The sequence below is a fragment of the Impatiens glandulifera genome, chromosome 4 (assembly GCF_907164915.1).
Source record: "Impatiens glandulifera chromosome 4, dImpGla2.1, whole genome shotgun sequence".
Classification (NCBI taxonomy): Eukaryota; Viridiplantae; Streptophyta; class Magnoliopsida; order Ericales; family Balsaminaceae; genus Impatiens; species Impatiens glandulifera.
In genome coordinates, this window is record NC_061865.1 from 56,637,881 (window position 1) to 56,660,943 (window position 23,063).

At 29.9% G+C, this 23,063-nt stretch overlaps 3 protein-coding genes and 1 non-coding gene across 4 annotated transcripts; 2 read left to right on the forward strand and 2 right to left on the reverse strand.

Annotated features, from left to right (window-relative positions):
• Positions 1-31: 31 nt before the first annotated feature.
• TRNAR-CCU lies at positions 32-104 on the reverse strand. Its single transcript has one exon. It is a non-coding gene; the product is annotated as a tRNA-Arg (tRNA).
• Positions 105-1,785: 1,681 nt separating this feature from the next.
• Positions 1,786-9,395, forward strand: LOC124935776. The gene is made up of 10 exons (XM_047476199.1): positions 1,786-2,101; positions 2,318-2,552; positions 2,614-2,700; positions 3,046-3,215; positions 4,992-5,134; positions 6,372-6,549; positions 6,648-7,245; positions 7,326-7,438; positions 8,108-8,351; positions 8,965-9,395. The coding sequence occupies exons 1-10, from the start codon at positions 1,875-1,877 to the stop codon at positions 9,187-9,189; spliced, it is 2,220 nt and encodes a 739-aa protein (XP_047332155.1). The 5' UTR covers positions 1,786-1,874; the 3' UTR covers positions 9,190-9,395.
• Positions 9,396-13,810: 4,415 nt separating this feature from the next.
• On the forward strand, positions 13,811-21,323 carry LOC124933638 (protease 2). Its single transcript, XM_047474070.1, has 11 exons — positions 13,811-14,226; positions 14,320-14,603; positions 14,692-14,886; positions 15,030-15,376; positions 16,210-16,501; positions 17,057-17,215; positions 18,410-18,775; positions 20,079-20,144; positions 20,479-20,527; positions 20,744-20,867; positions 21,106-21,323. Exons 1-11 carry the CDS (start codon positions 13,845-13,847, stop codon positions 21,194-21,196), a joined length of 2,355 nt encoding a protein of 784 aa, XP_047330026.1. The 5' UTR covers positions 13,811-13,844; the 3' UTR covers positions 21,197-21,323.
• Positions 21,314-22,745, reverse strand: LOC124933639 (dihydroceramide fatty acyl 2-hydroxylase FAH1-like). Its single transcript, XM_047474071.1, has 6 exons — positions 22,685-22,745; positions 22,393-22,485; positions 22,085-22,281; positions 21,904-22,009; positions 21,660-21,806; positions 21,314-21,554 (listed from the first exon to the last, which is right to left on the reverse strand). The coding sequence occupies exons 1-6, from the start codon at positions 22,736-22,738 to the stop codon at positions 21,426-21,428; spliced, it is 726 nt and encodes a 241-aa protein (XP_047330027.1). The 5' UTR covers positions 22,739-22,745; the 3' UTR covers positions 21,314-21,425.
• Positions 22,746-23,063: the final 318 nt, after the last annotated feature.

Consider the following 23,063-nt stretch of genomic DNA (forward strand, 5'->3'; position numbering starts at 1 on the left):
ATAAATGAGTGAAAATATAAAATAAAAATTACGCGTCAGGTAGGGGTCGAACCTACGACCTTCTGCTTAGGAAACAGACGCTCTATCCACTGAGCTACAGACGCTTTTGAGTGTTAGTTTATTTTCATTGATTTAATCTCCAAAAGATTTATTAATATTAGGCAAGATAATCTTATTCATGATTTCACTTAAAAACGCTCTAATTTAAAAATAAAATAATTTTATTCGCAAAGTATTCTTATAACATGAAATAAAACTAAATTTAAGAGGAAGTCAAAATATTTAAAATTACACTTGATTCTGTCTAATCTGTGATCTATCTTAAAATTTTGGGATAGTAACTCAGCCACAAATGAAGTCTCATTCAAGTTGAGACTTGAAAAAAAACTATTAATTTTGATAAATTTTCAATGAGGTTATTATATGACCTATTATGAAACAATTTAGGTAGCTCAAGTTAGATTTACATGAGATAATATACAACTTTAATTATTGTAACTTTAGTTTCAAAAACTATTTTTAAACGAGTTAGTTAAATTGAAATAACATTTTAATTAAAATAACAAGAGACTCACATTAACTAATTTTATATTTTTGTTAAGAGATGTAGTAATTGATTGTTTAATTTTATAAATTAAATTTAATTGAGAGATTATTTATACTATTTTATTCCTGAAACTCCTAATTTAAAAATGATAAGAGGCAGTACATGAAGATTTTACTTGATATCAACCTAGCACATGAAGAAATGAGAAGAATGTAAAATATGATTTTTTGTTAAAAGTTTCACATGTTTTTTCTATATAAAATGATACAAAATAATAGAGATTAATGTGTAGGATAATTTTGTTTCAAATTATCTCAAAAGGAATTAAATATGAATTTTTTTTAAAGTCGGTCATTGTTATACATTATTTGAAAAGCCTAATTTATATGACTTTCTATAAGAAGAGTTGTGAGATTATAAATTCCCTTAAAAAAAATAGTTTTTTTTGGATGAAGTGTCATGAATGGAGAGATCTTTACGGATGATAAATGAATGAAAAAAATTGTGCAGTGTTATTAATCGTTGCAAAATGTGTGTGCGAAGATGTAAAGACAACACTTCAATTGTTTTTGCATTGTAAATGATATTGAGTGAGTGATGCCTGAATCAATCGAGTCGATTGTTAGATGTTTAGATATATAGGAACCGCGAACTCGGTTAGATTGAGCCGATGAATCCCTATTGCGATTATTTTATAGTGAATTGTTTCTCTCAAAATGATAGCGGTCGACCAATAAATTTATTATACAACGCTAATATTATGACGATATGAGATACCTCTTCTGAAAAACCGATAAATGAACTCATTGATTTTCTTAAGAATCTTCAAACCAAGGGCGGAGCCATGATTTGAAATCTACCCGGACTAATTTTTTATCAAAAAAATCTATCCGAACTAATTTGATAATAATATCAAGTAAACAAACAAAATAAATCAAGTTTAACCTCTTTTAGCGACGGAAAATCATCAATAACGACGATAATTTACTGTCGTTATTGTTAAATACATACAAAATATTTTAGACTACCCGAACTACGACCCGGACAACCTTGTACTTAGATTTCCAAACTCGTTAACGTTCAATTTTACGTGTGTCGTGATAATCTATAATCTCGTTATATGATTATTATTATTATTATTGAAGTTTGGGGGAATAAAATAAAATAAATGTAAAGTTCGAGTATCAAATAAAAATCAGGAATAAAGTAACAATCAAGGCAACCAGGCCCCAGAAAGAACAGATTCTTTTCGTTTCCTTTCCTTGTCGCCATGGAAGTTATATGTTAGATCTGTAAATTCTTTGATCAAGCTCGCAAAAGCGAAAATATGATGCCAACAGAAGAAAGCACCAGTCCAGATTCTAGAAGATCGGATGGTGTGAAAGGAGGAGGATCATTGTCGAATTTGATTCGAAATCATCAGCAAAACAAGAACTTCTTTGAATCATTGTTCTTCAAAAAGAAAAGGAATGATGATGAATCGCCTTCCTTTTCTCCTAAATCTATAATTTCTCTATCTCCTCTTGCCAACTCCGTTGTCTCTCGCTGTTCCAAGTAAATCACTTATTCTCTTTGTCATTTCATGTTATTTATCATCTATTCTGTTTGAATTCATTCTCTTAACCTAATTCGGTTTATCTTCTTTCATTTATTAACGATATGTAGAGAATGATTAGTTTATTATTATTATTATTATCCTTTTTGTATGAAAGCATTTCTAGCTGTAAGATGAGAATTTCATGCCTGAAAACTATTTACATTGACTTGTAGGATCCTTAAAATTCCAACTGAAGACTTACAACATCAGTTTGAGAAATCGGTACATGATAATCTCAAGCAACCTTCGAATTATGCCAGAAATCTGTTGGAGTTCTGTTCATACCAAGCACTTCATGTGGTTACTGCTAATCCAGAATACTTGGGTGACAACGATTTTCGTCGCTTTACTTATGACATGATGCTTGCATGGGAGGCTCCTAGTGCTGAGAATAACCCGTTTAACATGGTGAGATTCTGTTGTCTAGCAATTTGCTTGAATGCTGTAGTAACTCACTTTTCATTCTCAGGAAGCTGAGCGCTTAAGTAGCAAGGAAGTGGAGGGTGAAGATGGATGGTCACTATTTTATTCTAGTACCACAAGTATGGCTGTTCAGGTTGATTATTCAATTGGTTTTATATACTATTTACGTATATGTTTAATTAATGACGTGTGGTTACAAATGTCTGTGCTTTTCAAGGCCTTGTTCGATCTTGGATGATTTGAAAAATCAAGTGATTATTTCCAAATAGAAAACTAGATTATCTTGATAAAAGACATTAGGGGTTGATGATTTGAATGATATTATTGATGTGTAGATTGTTGATTGGATAGTGGGTTATTTGGAATTAATCTCAAATAACCCACATCAAACAAGGCCCAAGTGGTTGATAGAGCATATAGTTTATTAATTTCCAGCTCCTTTGCAAATCTTGACTTCTGCATTTTTGTGTATGGCCAGGTTGATGAAAAGCAGACTGTTGGATCTGAAGCTTTTGCCCGAATAGCACCTGGCTGTGCTGTTATTGCAGATGTCATCACCGTCCAGAATCTTTTTGACGCTCTTACAAATGCCTCTGAGCATCGACTACATTTTCTTATATATGACAAGTATTTAAGAATGCTTGAAAAGTATGCTCTGCCTCCTTGAACTGTAAGCACCTTTTTATACTTAAAATTCTTTCCCCTTGCTCAAACCCCTCCTACAAGCACGAAATGAGGAAAACAAACTTGGAGGAGTCAACAATTTGGTTGAATTTTCTCGGTGGCTAGTTGCTTCACTCATTTAGTATTAGATCTTCAATGTATGCCCATAGGTTTTACTAGCTTTATTATTGCTTGTAAAAGTTTGTCCGGTATCATTAATGTAGGTGGGTCTTTTTAGGAAAAGTATTGTCAACTTACAAAGCAAAACTAGTTTCTCCATGTTTCAATTTTCTATGTAGTAAAGTGGTTGAAAAGACGAAACACTGGGCCCAAGAACCCATAAACAGAGGGAATTGCCTGCTGATTTGAGAGCATACATGTTTCTCCATACCATATAAAATAGGTGGAGGCGAGCAAACGTTCAGGATAAGTTGACAGAAACTGGGGGATAAACCAAACCAGTAAATGATACTAACCCATATGGAATTGTTAGTTTTGTTCTTATAAAAAGATTATTGATCAAATGTGATGTTAACTTAATCTTAAAATCCAAGGGGTTGTAGCTCATATAGCAAACCTAAAATGACAATACAGAATTTAGCTATAACATATAAGTCTCAATCTAAACAATTTTCTTGTAATAGATACAGAAATTGACATTAAACTAGCATCTCCCTTTTGAGCAATTGCTCGCTTGCACATGGAGATGCAAACATCACAATATATTAGAATAACAAGAAGTAGGAGATTAATAAATCAGAAGACATTTTACTATGGTAAACATCTTGGACAGCATTTGAATATAGGACATCATGAAGATTGAGTTGTGATAGCATATTACTAATGAAGCTTAAAACAGTAGAAAATGGGGACAATATCGAGTCAAAATATAGATATTGGTGTAGCCATGTGTGGCATATGTAAAAGTGTGTGCCAAACCGGATTCTCTATTTGGTGCTATTGATAGAGTTAAGTGGAGTTGAAGATAATTATGCTCTCTACTTCTGTATGTTGTATTTTTAGGTCCAAAGGAATTAAATACAGGTTTTTATGTGTATCCAGGAAATCCAAACTTTTTCATTGGGATGATTAGCTTTATTTACCACTTCAGTGTGACATAATAGTTAAGTTGTTAAATAAACAACTTTCACGTGTTTTCGAGGCTTGGTATATCATTGTTTTTATTGTTAGAGGTTTTGTACACAACAACTCCATTTATACAAACTTTAACATTTAAAAAAAAAAAAAGTATAAAAAAAAGCACCCCCAGCATATTTGTTTATTTGTATCTTTTATTTTTAAATGTCAACTTTTCATTAAAAAGAAAAAGCAAGACGCGTTTAATGAATTACAGATGGAAGGGAGCAACCTTTTAATGTGTTATGGACCATCCATTTACTTTCCTTGAACTCCTAAACTGGATAATGTTCTCCAAATATGATGTAACTAGAAGGGAAGTTGATAAATACCAATTCTTAGGGTTTAATAGGTGGGACTTGGAGAAAAGAGACTAGATTCGTGTAATTTTCCTTCATAAACAGCTAGACTAGAATGTTAAAAAATTTACCCTAACCAACTAACAATAATTATCTACTACTTCTAGTTTTTCCGTCACATGTCTTCGTGTGATTGGTCCTTCAAAACCCTAACAATTGTTTCGTAACAATGGAATTATTTGACCAGAACTAAATAAATGTACACTTCCCATCAATCTAGGCACCATATTCTCACTTTAGTCAAATCACTGGCTCCTGCTTGCAGGGTGATTAAAGCAGTGAAGATTGCAACGGGACTTCAAACAGCATCCAGCCTTCAGCTTGCTAAGGGTGAAATCATCTTAGAGGTGGATGGGACAGTTCCCACCCAGCCAGTACTGCAACATATTGGAATGTCAGCTTGGCCTGGTAAGTCATGCAGTTGATAACTTGTTGACTAAATCATCTTTAATGTTTCCCTTCTCACTCAATTTGCATGCCCTTACTGGTGTAAATAAGAGGTATAGATGATGGTGTTTCTGTATAGGCACCAGTTTAGCAAGATTCATGTCCTTACCGTCCCTAGCAGTAAACCCACTGAGAAAGGATAAACCAGCATCAAATTTCCTTGGGTTGAACCCTTTTGCTTGATGTCAACATTCCAGTGTATATTGTTCACGAAGGGAGGAGTTCAGTTTTTCCTTCAACCCTAGTGCATTTGATTGACTTGCTTTTTTGGAAATTGACTCTCGATCTCCTTCATTCAATAGTTCCTCTTGTGATTCACATTCCTTTATGAGTGAAGTTTGAACATTTATACAAGAGAGAATGTTTGGCCACTAAACTTAACATGATGTCCAAAGAACTCGTTACACTTACAAGTTGACTCAATTCACTCATCCAAATAATTAGAGTGGCTCATTTCCACCAGATTGTTATAAAAACGCTCAACCTTCACACATCTACTGATGAAAGGGGTAACCCACCATAAACTTTCTTCAATACACATATCCCTTTCCACCTTATGGTAAAAATGTAAGAGGAGCAAGGCCTGATCATGTTCTCGACACATTCACAAAGGAAATTAAGTTCCATGTTGATGTGCGCTCATTTGAGAACATTCATATGGAGCAATGCTTTGGAGCTACTTTGTTGCTTTTGAAGTTTCTTACGCTTTCATTTTTCTGCATTTTGATTAACTCGTGAGTACCCATGTTATGACTTGTACTGTTCTGGCTTGGGTTTTTACCACTGTCAATGTGACTTTTACTTTGGATTTATAAAAAGATTCTCACTAAAAAGAAGAAAGAAAAAAAACACCAATGCATTCTCCTGAAAAACAAAACTATTTGTAGTGGATTTTTTTAGTTGAATACGCAAATAGAGTCACTACGACAAGTTCCATGAAAGTATATTGGGTATTTTGAGAAATTTTACCAAGCTCATTTACCAATTTGAGATTTATTTCTCCTATAAACATCAATGTTCACATTTCAAACATCCTAATCACAAGAATATGTGGGGCTTAAGAAAACTAAACATATACATGTCAGTGTATGTTGTTCATAGTTCAAACATCCTAATCATGGGAATTTATGGGTACCTTTTTTCTATATATATTTTTGTCAGGATTCTCTTCTGAAATTGAAGTGTTCTTTATTGATAGGACGTCTGACATTGACAACTCATGCCCTGTACTTTGAGTCTTTGGGAGTTGGATTGTATGAAAAGGCTTTGAGATACGATTTGGCAACGGACTTGAAGCAGATCATAAGGCCTGAATTGACAGGCCCATTAGGTGCCCGCCTATTTGACAAGGCTGTTATGTACAAATCAACATCCATGTATGTACATTTTCTACTCACAATGCTATAATATTTAATATTGACAGAAAATCTGATTAAACTTTCTTTTTAATTTGACCATCAATTGGTAACAACAGTTCAGAGCCTGTAAATATGGAGTTTCCGGAGTTCAAAGGCAATTCAAGAAGAGACTACTGGTTGGATATATGTCTTGAGATACTCTATGCACATAAATTCATAAGAAAGTACAATCTGAAAGGAATTCAACAATCTGAAGCAATAGCAAGGGCGATCTTAGGTATATTTCGCTATCGTGCAGTTAGAGAAGCCTTCCGAATCTCCTCGTCCAAGTATAAAAGCTTATTATGTTTTAACCTGGCTGAAAGTCTTCCGGAGGGAGATAAAATCCTGGAAACTCTATCAAGTCGCTTGGGACTATTGAGCTCAACTTCCTTACATAATAAAGATGCAATAGGGACTTCAAATGGAAAATCCTCCATAAAACTTCCAACATCACTTTTAAGCCTGAGAAGATTTAAGATTATAATTAATGAGCAGTCTGAAGCAGATGATCAAAGTATAGAACCTGTTGGGGACGTATTTGTTGGTGAAGTCAATCCATTGGAGATGGCAGTGAGACAGGGCAAAGACAACATAGGGAGGGCAGAAGCAGCTCGAGCTACTGTGGACCAGGTGAAAGTGGAAGGGATTGATATGAATGTGGCTGTGATGAAGGTACATTTCTTTTTAAAGTGAAAAAATTAGTTTCTTTTCAAATTTCTATTTTAAGTATAATTTTTATTTCTTTTTTGTAGGAGTTGCTTTACCCACTTATTGAATCATATAACCGCCTGCAACAATTGATTTCATGGAGAGATCCGTGGAAGTCAACTGTATTTGTTGTGCTGGTCAGCTATGCAATTGTTAGGTAATTTTAATCTAACCTTTGCTGTCAAGAGTGGAAGAACTCTTGAATCAAATATTATTTAGCACGGAAACATTTTTGTCCATATGTTCTAGATTGTATTATAGAACCTAATTTTGTTTATAGGCGGAGCTTAGATTTGATATAGTTGAAGATAAGGCGATGTTTGGTTCAGGTGGAAATGGAGTTAGAATTGTAATTGGGGGTCAATTCCAAATCCTCTGTTTGTTTGATAACTTAAAATAAGGAATTGTAATTGCAATGAGATTGAATTATATAATTCTTTAAGTTTCAATTTCACCGTTCTTACATCGGAATTACAATTCTATGATTTCTCCGAAACATAAGAAGTGAATTGTAATTATAATCCTAATTCCAATTATACACATCCAAACATAGCCTAAGGAATTTGAATTGGGGGTCCAATTCTAAGTCATTTCTTTTGTTTAATGATTTAAAATAAGGAATTTGAATTGGAATTGCAATTCATATGGAGTTGAACATGTATAATTTTTAAGTTTCAATTTCATCCTTCCCACCGAGGAATTGTAATTCTATGATTTCTCCAAACACAGCCTAATAGAGATTCACTGATAAATATATATTTTTTCCTGCAATTTGGATTATATATTGTTAGTTCTGTTGAGAATATATATATGTTACTATATGCAGGGGCTGGATCAGGTATGCTATACCGTCGCTATTTGTTTTCATATCAGTTGTCATGCTTGGGCGAAAATTGGTCAACAAAGGGAGAGAAATCGAGGCTCTCAAAATTATAATGCCGCCCAATAAGAATCCAGTGGAGCAGCTCTTGATATTGCAGGAATCAATTGCTCAAGTTGAGACTCATATTCAAACTGCTAACGTCATTTTACTAAAAATAAGGGCTATTATTTTCGCAGCACTCCCACAGGTATGATATATCCTACTGATTCCATGTTCAAAGGATACTAGTATAAGCTCACTATCACCATACCAGCATTGCTTTATCTTTCATCAAATTCAGTGATTTTTATTTTATTTTATTAATTTGTTTTTGTTAACTTCATTTTACATGTACTTCTACTTTTGGTTTAAATCTGGACAGAAGTTCATTTCGTTTTCATAACTTGCATCAAAGGTTCCCTTTGCTTTCTCAATTTGGATCGGGCTCTTTTACTTTTCGCCATCAGTTCTTTGGTTAACTTAGTTATGTTTTTAAATAACCTCTACACAATTTATGTAGATCCTTAATCTCATTTTTTTGGCTTTTCTTTTTATAATGTATATCAAGAATAGTTTAAATGTTTTATGTTTCATCAATCATGCATCCATCTTGGAAGTTACAAAGCTATGTCTGGTAATGGTGAACTTGCATAATGCGATCATTCATAATAGGAAAAAGAATTGATTGATCTCAAATTCGATTCTTCCTAAGAACGCCCTAATTAAAGTTGGGTTGGGGACATAACTTTGTTTTCGATTGCTGGTTTTCAGTTGCCTAGTCTATTATTATACTTAAGTTGCGGTTTTCTTGTTCTCAACAGGCCACAGATAGAATATGTCTTCTAATGGCTTTGATGGCCCTAATATTGGTGTTTGTACCTTCCAAGTATTTGATACTTATGGCTTTTCTCGAGGCTTTCACAAGGGAAAATCCTCTTCGAAGAGACAGTACCGAGAAATGGGAGAGACGATTGAAAGAATGGTGGTTTAGAATACCCGCGGCACCTGTTCAGTTGATCAGAGTAGACGACAAGAAAAGGAAATGAGTTGTAAGCGATTAAAAATAACACCGATGATCTATATCTCTGTAAAGAAGTTGTAGAATCTATTCTTTCATTTTCATATTGGTTTTTCTATAAACTCTAATGTCATAACTATATATTACTGTGTGACTAAATATGTTCATTTTCTAATTACAAAGACCTCTAAAACTGAAATGTATATGGCTATTTGATATAAATATTGAGACTTTAATACTTTTAGTTATATAGATTAAAAAAAAATGTATAAAGGGATTTGAAGATAGAAATATTTTTTATTTTTTAATATATTAATTAAATATTTATAAGTTTATTTACCAAATTTTTATTTATTTATAAATTTAATTAAAAATATAAAAACTAATAAAAAAGATTGATTTTAAAAATATTATACCAAAAAATAATAAATTATCTATATTTGATATATTATAATGGTTTTAATATTAAAGATAATTTAATAAATAAATTTTTATAAATTATTAATAAATAAGTTTCTTACATTATTTTTACAAAATATTTAATCAAACTCACAAGATTTTATAATAAATCTTAATTATTATAAATATGTATAATAACAGTTTAATAATAATAATAAAAGTAATAAATGTTTTTTAAATTTATTGATTATAAAACTATCATCACTTTCAAAAAATATTTATAATTAAATAAAAAACAATAAATTATTATAGTTTTAATATTGAATATACGTATAATTTATTACTTACATTATTTTATAAATTATTAATAAATAATATTTTTATATAAAAATAAAGAAAAAAATAATAATTTAGTTGAATTAAAGAATTAAAATATTATTTTTATAATTTAAATTAAGATTAATTTTGAATTTTATAATATAAAATGTAAAAATAAAATTAATAAGATTTCATAACAAATTTTAATAATTATAAATATATATAATAACAGTTTAATAAAAAATAAATTTAAGGTTACTATTTATAAAAATTATTATTATATGATATAATATATTTATTTTTATTTATACATTCTTTATTATAAAATTTATTAATTTACTTTATTATTAGAGAATATTATTTTAATTATAAATTTAAATATTAAAATGATGGATGACTTTTTCTATAATAAATATGAAAAATAAAATAAAATTTATTAATTTTATTTACTTAAAATTTTAAATATATAAATATTTTTATTTATTAATTAAATTATATTTTAAATTAATATTTTAATAATTACAATTTTGTTTGTAAAATAAATATTTTTGTAATAATTTTAAAAATTGGTATCTATTTATATTATTATATTTAATTATAACTTAAATTTAAAAGTTATTATTTAACTTTTATATTATATTTAATTTAAACTATTTTTTTATCTTTATATATATATAAAATAAATATTTTTGTTTATAAAATAAATATTTTTGTTTATAAAATAAATATTTTATAATAATTTTAAAAATAATTTATATTTATATTATTATATTTACATATAAATTAAAATAATAAAATATTAAATAATAAAAATTATATTTAATTTATATTTTTTTATAAAATAATTTATTAACTTAAAATATATTTCTTAATTATTAATTTTATATTTTATTATAATTTAAAATATTTATTTAAATAAATAATTTTTATGAAAAAATTTAAAAAGATTTACTAAAAACCAATCAGTTCTATTATTTACCTATTTCCTAAATTTTTCAACTAAATGCATATCTTACATTCTATTAAAAACAAATCAGTTTTATATTTTATTATAATTTAAAACATTTATATATATAAATAACTTTTATTAATATTTTGATAATATTTATTTTAATTTATAATATTTTTAAATAATATTTTAAATATTATTATAAAAATTTATATAAAAAATATAATTAAAAATATAATGTGAAATAATAAACTTATGTTTATGTTAAAGATACATAATACCAAATCAAATTAATAATAATTCTATTATATTTTAATATATAAATTATAATAAAAAATAATTATTGGATAATTAATTTTTTAATAATAATTAATTTTTTAATATCAAAATTTAATTAATTTATATTATTTATTAATATATACTTAAATTTAAACTAAATTTTTATTATCACATATTTTTTATTATTAAATAATAATATATTTTTAATTTGAAATACTTTAATTTCATATTTTTTATATTAAACAATTGTTTTAAAATCATTATCAAATTATATATTTTTTTAATTTTTTATTATAATTTAGCACATTTTTATTTTTATGTTATTATTAAGTACAAATATTATTATTCTCAGTTTATAATATATTTATTAAGATTTTATATAAATATAATATATAAATTATATTTTACAACATTATTTATTTAAAAGATAAAAAAATAATATATATTTGTATGCATTAATTAATTTAATGAGAATATATATTTTTTATCTTAATATATTTCTTATTATCTAATTAAAAAAAAAGTGTTTTGAAATTATTTTTTATTTTAATTTTTTTAACTTAAAAACAAAATGTTATTTTTAAAAATTTAAATTTTTATAATTTAATAATTATATATTAAAATAAACTATAATTTAATATTAATTTATAAAAATATAGTTATTATTATTAACAATTAAACACCATTATATCACTATTATAACCAAAATAACAAAATAAGTAAAATTTAACCAAATAAAAAAATAAAAGTATAAAATATAAAAATAAAAATATTTTTAAAAATAAAAAACTAGAATTTAATTAATTAATATTTTCATAGTTTATTTTAAATATAAACGTTATTTTATTAATACATTATGCTAATAATCATCTATTATATGAGTAAATATTAAACAATAATATAAAAAATAAAGGGATAAAAATTAATAACAATAAAATAAGTTTTAATAAAGATTTAGCTACTTATATTAATTTCAAAAATTATATAACTTTATTTGAAAACATTTTTTTTATAATATGAACTTTAATATATATATATATTAATGTTGGGACTTTTATTTTTTTTTAAAGTAATTAATTCTAAAGTTTAATTTTATTAAAAATTATATTATTATGCAAATTTTTGCATTTATATTTAAAAATCAAATATTTTAAATAATTTTTTATTTTATTTTATTTTTTTTACAATTAATATTCATATTAAGATACATTTTTTTTACAATTAATATTCATATTAAGATACATTTTTTCTTATTAAGAATGAAAAAAAAAATAAACATTTTTAAAATTTCTTACAATCTTTAGAATACATAATCTCAACATCCTAACAAATACATTAATATTTAATTATAAACAATACACCACCATTAATCCATTATGAGACAAAAACGAGTTTATAAACGGGTTAACTCCGTATTATAGATCCATTATCTTTCAAAGACAATTTATAAAAAATAAACAATTATAAGGTTTGATCATAATGTTTAAGTTAACTATCTTTCCAGGTAGAATCAAACATTAATTAAATATATATATGTTTAATCATTGACTGAATTTATTAAAATATATTAAAAATATATTAACAGCAACACGTAACTATTGTTATATATCTATTGTTATATATAAACAATAAAATGAAAAAAAAATGGTATTATCATAAATAAAATCCAATAACACAGTTCATAAACAATATTATTAATAAGGTTCATCAAATCATGTTTTCTTTTATAAATTAAGTTATACTGCATTTATATGACAATGTCATTAACTATAAGATCAATAAAAATATAAAAAAAATGTACTCTAAAACACAATTACATTATATTAATATCACTTTAAGAGTTAGTTTATGACTAATTTTAGTGTAAGGCTATCTATTTTAAAGAACACTAAAATAAAATAAAATTTAAAAGCATCAACTTTAATATTTAGAAAATTACAGGCTAACATCATATTTATCAAACTAAATTGTGTTACTTTTTTTAGATTAATAAAAACTTATTATATTTATTTAATAAAACACAAAAATATGAAGGCACGTAAGAGCAGCTATTAAGTTAGTTATTAGTCTATTATTGATAATAGTGAATCATTTTATTAGTATGCTATGTTTTTCTGAACTTGATCAATGACAATTTGAAACCGTATTGTTTTATTTGGGACGATTTTTTTAATGTTTGACTGTTAGTTGATCAGATGGGGTGGGACGGGATGATATTTGTGTCCCCGCCTCAATTTTACCCTAAACACTAAAACACAATTAAATATATAAAATTATTAATATATATTTATTTATTCGTTATATTTGGTAAGAGTTTTAAGTTTATTTATTTATAATAATATAAAATTTTAATATATTATTATATTAAAAAATCTTTTTTATATAATTTAATTATATAAAAAAATTATTTATTTTATAAAATATGATATAAACGTTGTTCCTGAAACCGAATTGAACGGGATGGTAGTAAAAAAATTTCGAAGTAAAAACGGAACGGGAATGGTAAATGCATTCCCCACTCCTGAATTGTTCCATTGCCATCCATCCATACTCTGAACCGACAAATCAAACCGTTGTGAACGATTTCGATAAAAGAAACCGTAGTAAATTCGATTAGACCGGTTTTATTTAGTTTCTTTTGAACTATTTGAACTATTTGAATGATTTAGTTATAACCTTAGCCATTCCTTGTTTGAACCGGACTAACAATTAAAGCTAAGCTTAGTGCAAAAATCGAGATGCTATGCAGCCGTTCTGGCGCGGGACTCGGAGGAATTCTCATCTTGTTGCATCTCCATCACTCGGTCAGACCAGTGTGTTCTTCTTCACCTTCTTCAATCTCTCTCCTCCGCTGCTCCAATCCATTCGTTCCTAGCCTACTCGCCTTTGCTCCGGCCACTTGCCGCCGTAGATTCCGTGTTTCCGCCGCATCTTCGTCAACATCAGCCATGTCGATCTCCAAGGAACCTCCTAGGGCAAAGAAGATCAGTCACGAAATGGAAATGTTTGGAGACACAAGAGTCGATAACTACTACTGGCTCCGTGACGATTCTCGCACCGATCCAGAAGTTTTATCGTATCTACAAGAAGAGAATCTCTACACTGAATTCGTCATGTCTGGTAACACTTTATATAGAATAGAATGCAGATATTGTTTGTTTACATTCGTTGAACTCGAATTGGATTAGAAATTGTTGTTATTCTATATCTTAGGAACTAAAGAACTACAATCTCAGATCTATTCTGAGATAAGAGGACGTATAAAAGAGGATGAAATCTCAGCTCCTAAACGAAAAGGTTCATATTATTACTACGTGAGGAATTTGGAAGGAAAAGAATATGTTCAGTATTGCCGACGGAGTGTGCAAGACAGTGAGGCTCCTCTATCTGTTCATGATGTTATGCCATTGGGACCAGATGCTCCTCGTGAGCATGTTATAATTGATGAGAATGTGAAGGCTGAGGGACATGCATACTACAGCATTGGTGCTTTTAAGGTATAGAATTCTACGATTTCTCTGTACATTTCCGTATTATTGATTCCTATGTATTGTATGATAAAGCTTGGATTAATCACGATTTTAGGTTAGTCCAAATAATAAGTTAGTTGCCTATGCGGAAGATACTAAAGGAGATGAAATATATACTGTTTACGTTATTGATGCTGAAACTGGGAACACCGTTGGGGAGCGTCTTGTTGGTGTAACATCTGATGTTGAATGGGCTGGCGATGAAACATTACTATATGTAACAATGGATTCTACCCTCAGGCCAGATAAGGTATTCTATTTCAGATAACTCAAGATTGTTCTTCTTTCTCAGACTTTTTTATGCCGCTAAAAGAATATTATGGTTCATTTTCCGTAGGTAGTTAAATAAAGTTTTGAAGTGTGTTTCATTGTGCTTTCTCCCAACTTTGATAGGTCTGGTTACATAAACTAGAGTCGGCACAAGCAAATGATTTATGCCTTTATGATGAAAAGGATGACATGTTCTCTGTCCAGATTGAGACTTCAGACAGCAAGAAATATGTTTTTGTTTCATCTGAAAGTAAAATAACAAGGTTCGTTTTCTATGTTGATGTAACATGCCCCGATAAAGGGCTTATACCTTTGACAACTCGACAAGTTGGGATTGACACGTCAGTCAGCCATCGTGGGGATCACTTTTTCATTTTGAGGAGAAGTGATGAATGTTTCAATTCAGAGCTATTAATCTGTCCATTGGACAATGTATCAGCCACCAAAGTTCTACTCCCTCACAGGGATAGGTAATTTTATGTCTAGGTTCTAATATTTTTTCTTTACTCTTTTTACTTTATTTTTGTGAGAAAATGACAGCCTCTTCTACATGTCATTTGAATAATGTAAGTTTACTTTAACAACACTCCTTGCCTTAGAGGTATCATATTTTACAATACAATTTGGTGGAGAGTCTGACTGTAGATGCAGAGTATGCCCTAGGGTAAAATCTTAAAAAAATTATGTGGAGGTTTGAAACAACCTTAGGCCACCAAGCACGTTAAGAGGATATTTAACCAATTAGGCTGAATCATTTTTGTTAACTTTTAACGTTAAAATATTACATATCTCTAGTTTTTCTTTAAAAATTTGAGTTGTAAAAATATGCAAAGTGGTAGGCATCTTTGACACCTCCAATGGACTAGGATTAAATGACCTCTGCCTACACAATGATGGGGAACTGAAATTTGTATAGGAAGTTAGGGTTCTTTCCTTGAATGCTTAAAAGCACACGTGTAATAGTGGAAAAAGTTAGTATTACTGATATATTTCCCTTTTACAATAATTAAGTGATCTATTTGACCTTAGGAATAAAGGTTAGTTGTCAACACTAAGTTTTCAACCTGTGGGAAAATTTTGCTAAACAGATCATGACTTATGTTTAATTGATCCATTAAAAGAATCCTGGAGCAATGATATGTTTTTTTTTCTTTACGATGAATGGGATTTTTGTGTGTTTAGTTCCTATAGCTATGCTGCACCACATTTACATTCATCTCGGAATTTAAACAAACAGCTGAAATAACATTTGACAGATTTTTGTTTTATGTTGATGTTAGTTAAAACCTTTACTTTTATCCAGTGTGAAGATTCAGGATGTACAACTTTTTGTCAACCACCTTGTTTTATATGAACGTGAAAATGGTCTTCAGAAAATAACTGTATATGACCTTCCACCAATTGGAGAACCACTTGAAAGGATTCAGGCTGGTCGGGCTGTTGACTTTGAGGATGCTGTATATTCGTTAGGGACATCAGAATCACAGTTTCCTTCTAGCATTCTGCGATTCTCTTACAGTTCAATGAGAACTCCATCATCTGTTTACGATTATGATATGAACTCAGGGGTGTCCGTGCTGAAGAAGATAGAAACGGTAAGTTAATTTAATATCTGTCCATGAGGTAGTACTATGTCTTATGTGAAATGTTGCTTTCCGCATCTGTAAAGTAGCTCCCATCTTGTTTGCACCTTTATATTAAAAGCCATGCCTTTATTATCTTCATGCATTATTTAAGTTGGTTTTGCATGGAAGTTTTTTTGGAGATGATTGCACTCATACCCATTAAATGTAGACTACTTTAGCTGCGCAGGATGGAAATGGATTTATCCTCATTTCACGGCTCATTAATTTGGTATTGGTGGTGGGAGGCTATGCTAGCCTCTTCTAAGAAAAAAACAGTCCTGGTCCAAAAAAGTATATATTATGCTTAATAATGATCCTCAATCTATTATTCTTTTTGCAGTTTCTGATAGTCTAGGGGATCATTTTCTTGGTCAAACTCGTGTTGTGTTATGTTCTATTTATTATGGCATGCTCTTAGATTTTTCACTAGCTTTAAGGATTTGTTACATGTACATGTACCATTCTTGGCACCTATGAGTTGCTTTGACTAGTGCATGTAACAGTTTCTTTGTGCAATTAACTCAGGTGCTGGGAGGTTTTGACAGTTCAAACTATGTAACAGAAAGGCAATGGGCCAAGGCACATGATGGTACTTCAATTCCTCTATCGATTGTGTACAACAAGAATCTTGTGAAGCGTGATGGATCTGATCCATTGTTACTTTATGGTTATGGTTCCTATGAGGTAAGTCATGATTTAGAGCTAATAACCCATGTCATCTTGCCTTAAAAAATAAGGTAAGTATATTTTAGTAATTCAGTTCATGATTTGACTGATCACTGATGATGGGATAACAAGATTAGTTTAATCTAAATAACCTCTAATCAAACAAAGCCTAATTGTGCAAAATTTGTATTCCTCAAATAGGAATGAGTTAAAACCGAGAGTTTTTCTCTTAAGGGATATTAAGTGCAAAAAAATGTAAAAGATAACTTATTATTCACGATGAATTAATTGTTCCTGATCTTTAGTCTATTACCAACAGGTAAACTTGTTTATAAACGAGACTGTACTTATTATTTATTAACTCTAGGATTAGACGACACAGTATAATTCTCCCCAATATATAATACATTGCAGAACACCTTAGAAATCCATGTGAATATTCACCTTTTTTTTGTGAAAAGACATTGTCTTTTACTAAATTTTCCATCCACTAAGGAGACCACACCACTTTATGCCATTGAACCTTTTCCTCTTTTTCCTTCATCAATTCCCAAGCACATTTGTCTTGAATATTCACCCTTTCTATGCATTACAAAAGAATCAACACTTGTAAATTGGCTGGGAAAAAAAATAAGTACCAAAACATCTCGTTTTAAATCATTTATTGAAGGCCGCCTCAGTTTGTTCAATACTTTCTGGCTAAAGTATCGTCATACCTATAATTGTTTTGTTTTGTAAGCTACCGAAGTTTAATATTTTATTTATAGGAAAGATAATTATGATGAGAATCTCATGCCTATATTTTTAGGCTACATTTAGATGAATGTATGGGAATCTAAATGAAGCTAAATATTCATTAATCTATCTAATCCTTTAAGCCTAGTTTGATCATTGGCGTGGGTTATTTGGGATTCTTTCTAAATAAACTACTATCTAATCTACTGTCAAATCTACCATCACATCATTCAAATCAACTATCAAATACCCTCCATTTTTTTTAAAATATTTATTTATTATATATTTTTACCTTTAATGTCTTTTTACCCAAATAGCCTACATCAAGAGGGTTATTTTGAAACTAACCAGTTATTCAAATAACCTTAGATCAAACAAGGCCTTAGTTTTCATAATTTTTAGTCTAAATGTTCTAACAATCTTAGTGAACTTATCTTCTACTCATCAGTTGCTAAATATTTCATGTTCTCTTTACAGATCTCGATTGACCCGAGTTTCAAGGCATCAAGACTATCTTTGTTAGACCGTGGTTTCATTTATGTTATTGCCCATATCCGTGGGGGTGGAGAAATGGGTAGAGAGTGGTATGAAAATGGGAAACTTTTGAAGAAAAAAAACACTTTCACCGACTTTATTGCTTGTGCTGAATATTTGGTTGAAAATAAATATGGTTCAAAAGAAAAAGTTTGCATTGATGGAAGAAGTGCTGGTGGACTTCTAATTGGTGCCGTTCTTAACATGAGGCCTGATCTCTTTACGGCTGCTGTAGCTGGTGTTCCTTTTGTTGACGTTCTCACAACAATGCTTGATCCATCTATTCCTCTTACAACATCAGAATGGGAGGTAAGTGATCTCTTATGTGTTTCTTACCTTTGTGGCTCGTACTGTTAATAAATTTATTTTCCAGCCTTTCGTGTACTGCTATTTCTTATGGAAAAAATATATTATTTAATGTTCCAAAACTTTCAAGTCACAAAATATTGCTCTTTCTTCTTTTGCGAAAAGGAGAAAGTTGTATTAATATTGAAAAAGATTTACTGAAATTTTAATGAGATGCTGAACAAACTCAGTTCTCATTTTAAAAAATATACATTATAAGTTTCATCAGTAGTTGAATACGAAATTATCATAACAAGCCTAATAAGCTACATTACTAACTACATGTCGTGGATAACATCTGATCAAGATCCAATTCCTATTCTTGCACAAAATGTTGCTCTTACATTTCTGATTAATTTTGACAGCAGTATTGAACCAATTTGGAAACATTTTTGTTTCTAGATCTGGCTAAAAAACTATCAATGAATTTCTAGACACATATCCAGATACATTTGATATGAATGGTGTATCTAGCTGGATGCACCAGAAATCAAGTCACATTAAAAAACCTGAATCTGTTGATGATCCAAATGTCCGATTACCTGAAATATGGACATTTTTGTAGATCTGTGGTTTTTATTTCAGCCCTCACCGAGCCCAATTTGGGAATACTTTTGTTTCTTAATTTAAATAAAATACCACCAATGGATTTACGGATACAAATCCAGGTACGTTTATAACATCATGAAATTTAGACATTTTGTAAAATTTTCATGCCGGTGTTCACCAAGCCCGATCAGGTGGTTCTTATCTGTATCTAGCCATACTTAACTTAAGATACACTTTGTTTGCGAACGTGATCTCGTTTGGATCCACACCTGGATTTTTGGATACAAACCCAGGTACGTTTATGACATCATAAAGTTTTCAAGCCGGTGTTCTTTTTAGTGCTCATCAAGCCCAATCGAGTGGTCCCAATATGGATCTAGCGATACTTAAACTTAAGAGACACTCTGTTTTCAATGATCTCGTTTGAAATGTAGTCAAAATGTGTTTTCAAATGAAGCCATTCCAAAATACAAATTGCTTTTTACTAAAATTTGAAGGTATTTGTTTAAATTTTGTCTTGTTTTGAAACATATTGTCTGACGTGACTGAATAATAGCATACAGATGATGAGTTGTCTTATTATTCTTCATGGGGAGGTTAATTTGAGTGGTTGAATTTTCAATATTCAGTTACAAAAAGGGACTCTCATATATTAACAATTAATAATGTCTATGCAAGCAAGGTGGGTGGATTAATTCAATACTTCTGTTTCTTGTAGGAATGGGGTGATCCTCGTAAAGAAGAGTTTTACCATTATATGAAGTCCTATTCTCCAGTTGATAATGTAAGCTCTAAATCAACCAATCCTTTTTTTCCTTTCATGGTTCCATTGCTCATGTATCTCCATTATCGTGTCATTTTATTTTCCTTCTTTCTCAAAGGTGGGGTCTAATATGATAAATGAATGAAAAATAGTAAATTTCCGACATATTCGTTATTCCATACACCATTTTTTGCACATATCCGAGTTAGTAAAGATGATTAGGGTATTTTCTCTAGCTTGTACTTTTTTAAATAGAAGCTTGTTATAATCGATTTTCATATTTGTTCTTTCGTTTCTACTGAATACAACATTGCAGCAAAAAAAAATATCTTATCATTATGTTATTAATATGCAGGTTGCAGCAAGATCTTATCCTGCCATACTTGTTACTGCTGGTTTACACGGTAAACAAATTGTGATTCTTTTTTGTTGCGCCCGTTTGTAGTTGAAGTTTGAATTTCATAATAATAATAGAGGATGATGATTTATTTATATAGTTAAAACACAAAAGTTGAGAGATGATATTAGAAACTTAATTAAACTCTTGTGATGTATATATATATATATAGTGTAAAGGAAATGGGAATAAACTTAATTAAACTCTTTTATTTATATAACAGATCCCCGAGTTATGTACTCAGAGCCTGCTAAATTTGTGGCGAAATTAAGAGAAATGAAGACGGATGATAATATGCTCTTGTTCAAATGCGAAACTGGTGCTGGCCATTTTTCAAAATCTGGAAGGTAACATTTTCAAATGTTGTTTTTTAGAAAATTAAAGTTTGTATTATATGGGTAGTCTTGCTAAGTAACAGTAATGCCCTTCCTCATCATCCAATTATGTTTTCTTCTAATAATTTCTTCTTCCTTCTACCATAATTTGGTATATATCTGGTTAGTTAACTATGCTTATTGTTATCATCCTTGAAATTATTTGTTGGTGTTGTTATGATTGATTCATCAATGTTGATTTTGTTTACAGGTTTGAGAAACTTGAAGAAGAATCATTCATCCTTTCTTTCATACTTAAGGCTTTAGGCATGGTTCCTCCTCCGCTCATCAGCTCCGAGTGAACCGAAGTGAGGTGAGGGTGTTAATTTCTCTCTCGTTTTGTTTTAACAAACAACCTACTACTACTACTATAAAACTTGTTGACATTTTTCAATCAATCAATCCTACTATAAAGCTTGTTGACAAAAACAGTAGGCACAATCGAATAAATAAATAGTTACAAACAAAAAATCAAGTGGGAAAACACTGTCTGGAAGAGAATAATAGAAAGCAACAAGCTTTTTCTATTCTTTATGAGCGGTGGGGAGGAGCCTTTGTAGTGTTATTATTAGGAAAGGTTCCAAATACTTTATCCCATAGTGAAGAAGTGATACCAAAACCTTTATTCTGTATTCGGAAATGATGGTTCAAGTGATATTTCTGTTGTACACACAAAAATCCCCACATTAGAAAGAAAGAAAGAATAGTTTTTAATAATTTGAAGAGTTATTTATCATGTTATATATATGATAGAATTAGGTTTACCTTAAGCTTTCGAGTTACTTTACTTGTTGGCTGTCCATGGTGTAAATAGTAATGAGTAACATCATACATGACATAGCCCAACAAACCCCCTCCAAACATAGCAGGAGCAGATGAAGGACTCGAAAGATATCTCACCAGGCTATATATCTGGAGTACCATTTTTTTCACACACAAAAAAACAAAAGTGTATCGTTAGTTTTTGAAGAAACTTAAACAAGGAACAAGGAAATGGAAGATAACAAACCGGGATACATAGAATGGCTGTTGCAGCGGGAGGAAACACGAGGCGTAAACCATCCATAGGGTGTTTATGATGGCAACCATGAATAAGATAATGAGCAGTATTTCCCCTGTTTGTTCAATCAATTCAATGAGACATATACATAATAATTAAATGAACTGGAATTCATAGCGACTATACTAACCAGTAACTGGATGTTTTAATGTGAAACAAGAACCGATGCAATGTGTACTCCATCAATGTCCATATAAATATCCCGAAAATTACCATCAAACTGATCTCTGAAATTGTACGACCCATTCTCATTGACATGGAGATAGACCAACTTACAACTGGCAGCCAAATTAGAGGAATCGCCCACCAATGTGTAAGGGTTAGAAACTGCTTCCAGTTCCACCAACAAACAAAAAAAATAAAATAATGCAAGAAATTACTTAGTTTATTTGTGTTTGATGCCCGCCCTTATTTAGAAAAAGAGATTTATTTAATTACCTCCCAAAAAGCATTTTGGAAAAAACGTGGGCCTTCTTTGGTGGCTATAGGCTGGTGAACCCATTCTTGATAAGCTTCTCCAAGGTGGCCTACCTGTGTCAAATAAAGGAAACTGTAAATGGAAAGAGTGTTGATTAAGAGATCATTTCGCCATATAGTGGATAAAAAATAGTGTTGACTAAGAGATCAAAGATATCATCTTCGTACTTCGTACTGTAACTATTAATTCATATAAAAAAAACTAACAAAATACTATAAGCGAGAGGAGTAAGGAAGGTTGATGATATTAGACCTGGAACACCAATGGTTTATTCAAATCCACTATAAAGCCTTGTTGTGTCACCATCTTCCTGACCTAGACCATTGACAACAACATGATCCAATATAAAAAAAAAAACATGAAGAAGAAATATATATAATTAATAAAAACGATTTCAATTTCATTGTAGTTCGTCACTCTTAGTTTCATCTCATGAGTGGGCTATGTGTAAGACTCATTTTTATCTATTTTTATCCGAAAAAATGTGATATTATCTCATAATTTCTTTAAAAAAAAAAATTACATTTATCTACAATCTTATCTCAATTTTTTTTTTCTTTTTCTAAGCTCTAACCCCAATAAACCTCTAAATTTGTAGAAATTGAGACTAGGAAAGAATACAATTAGGCAT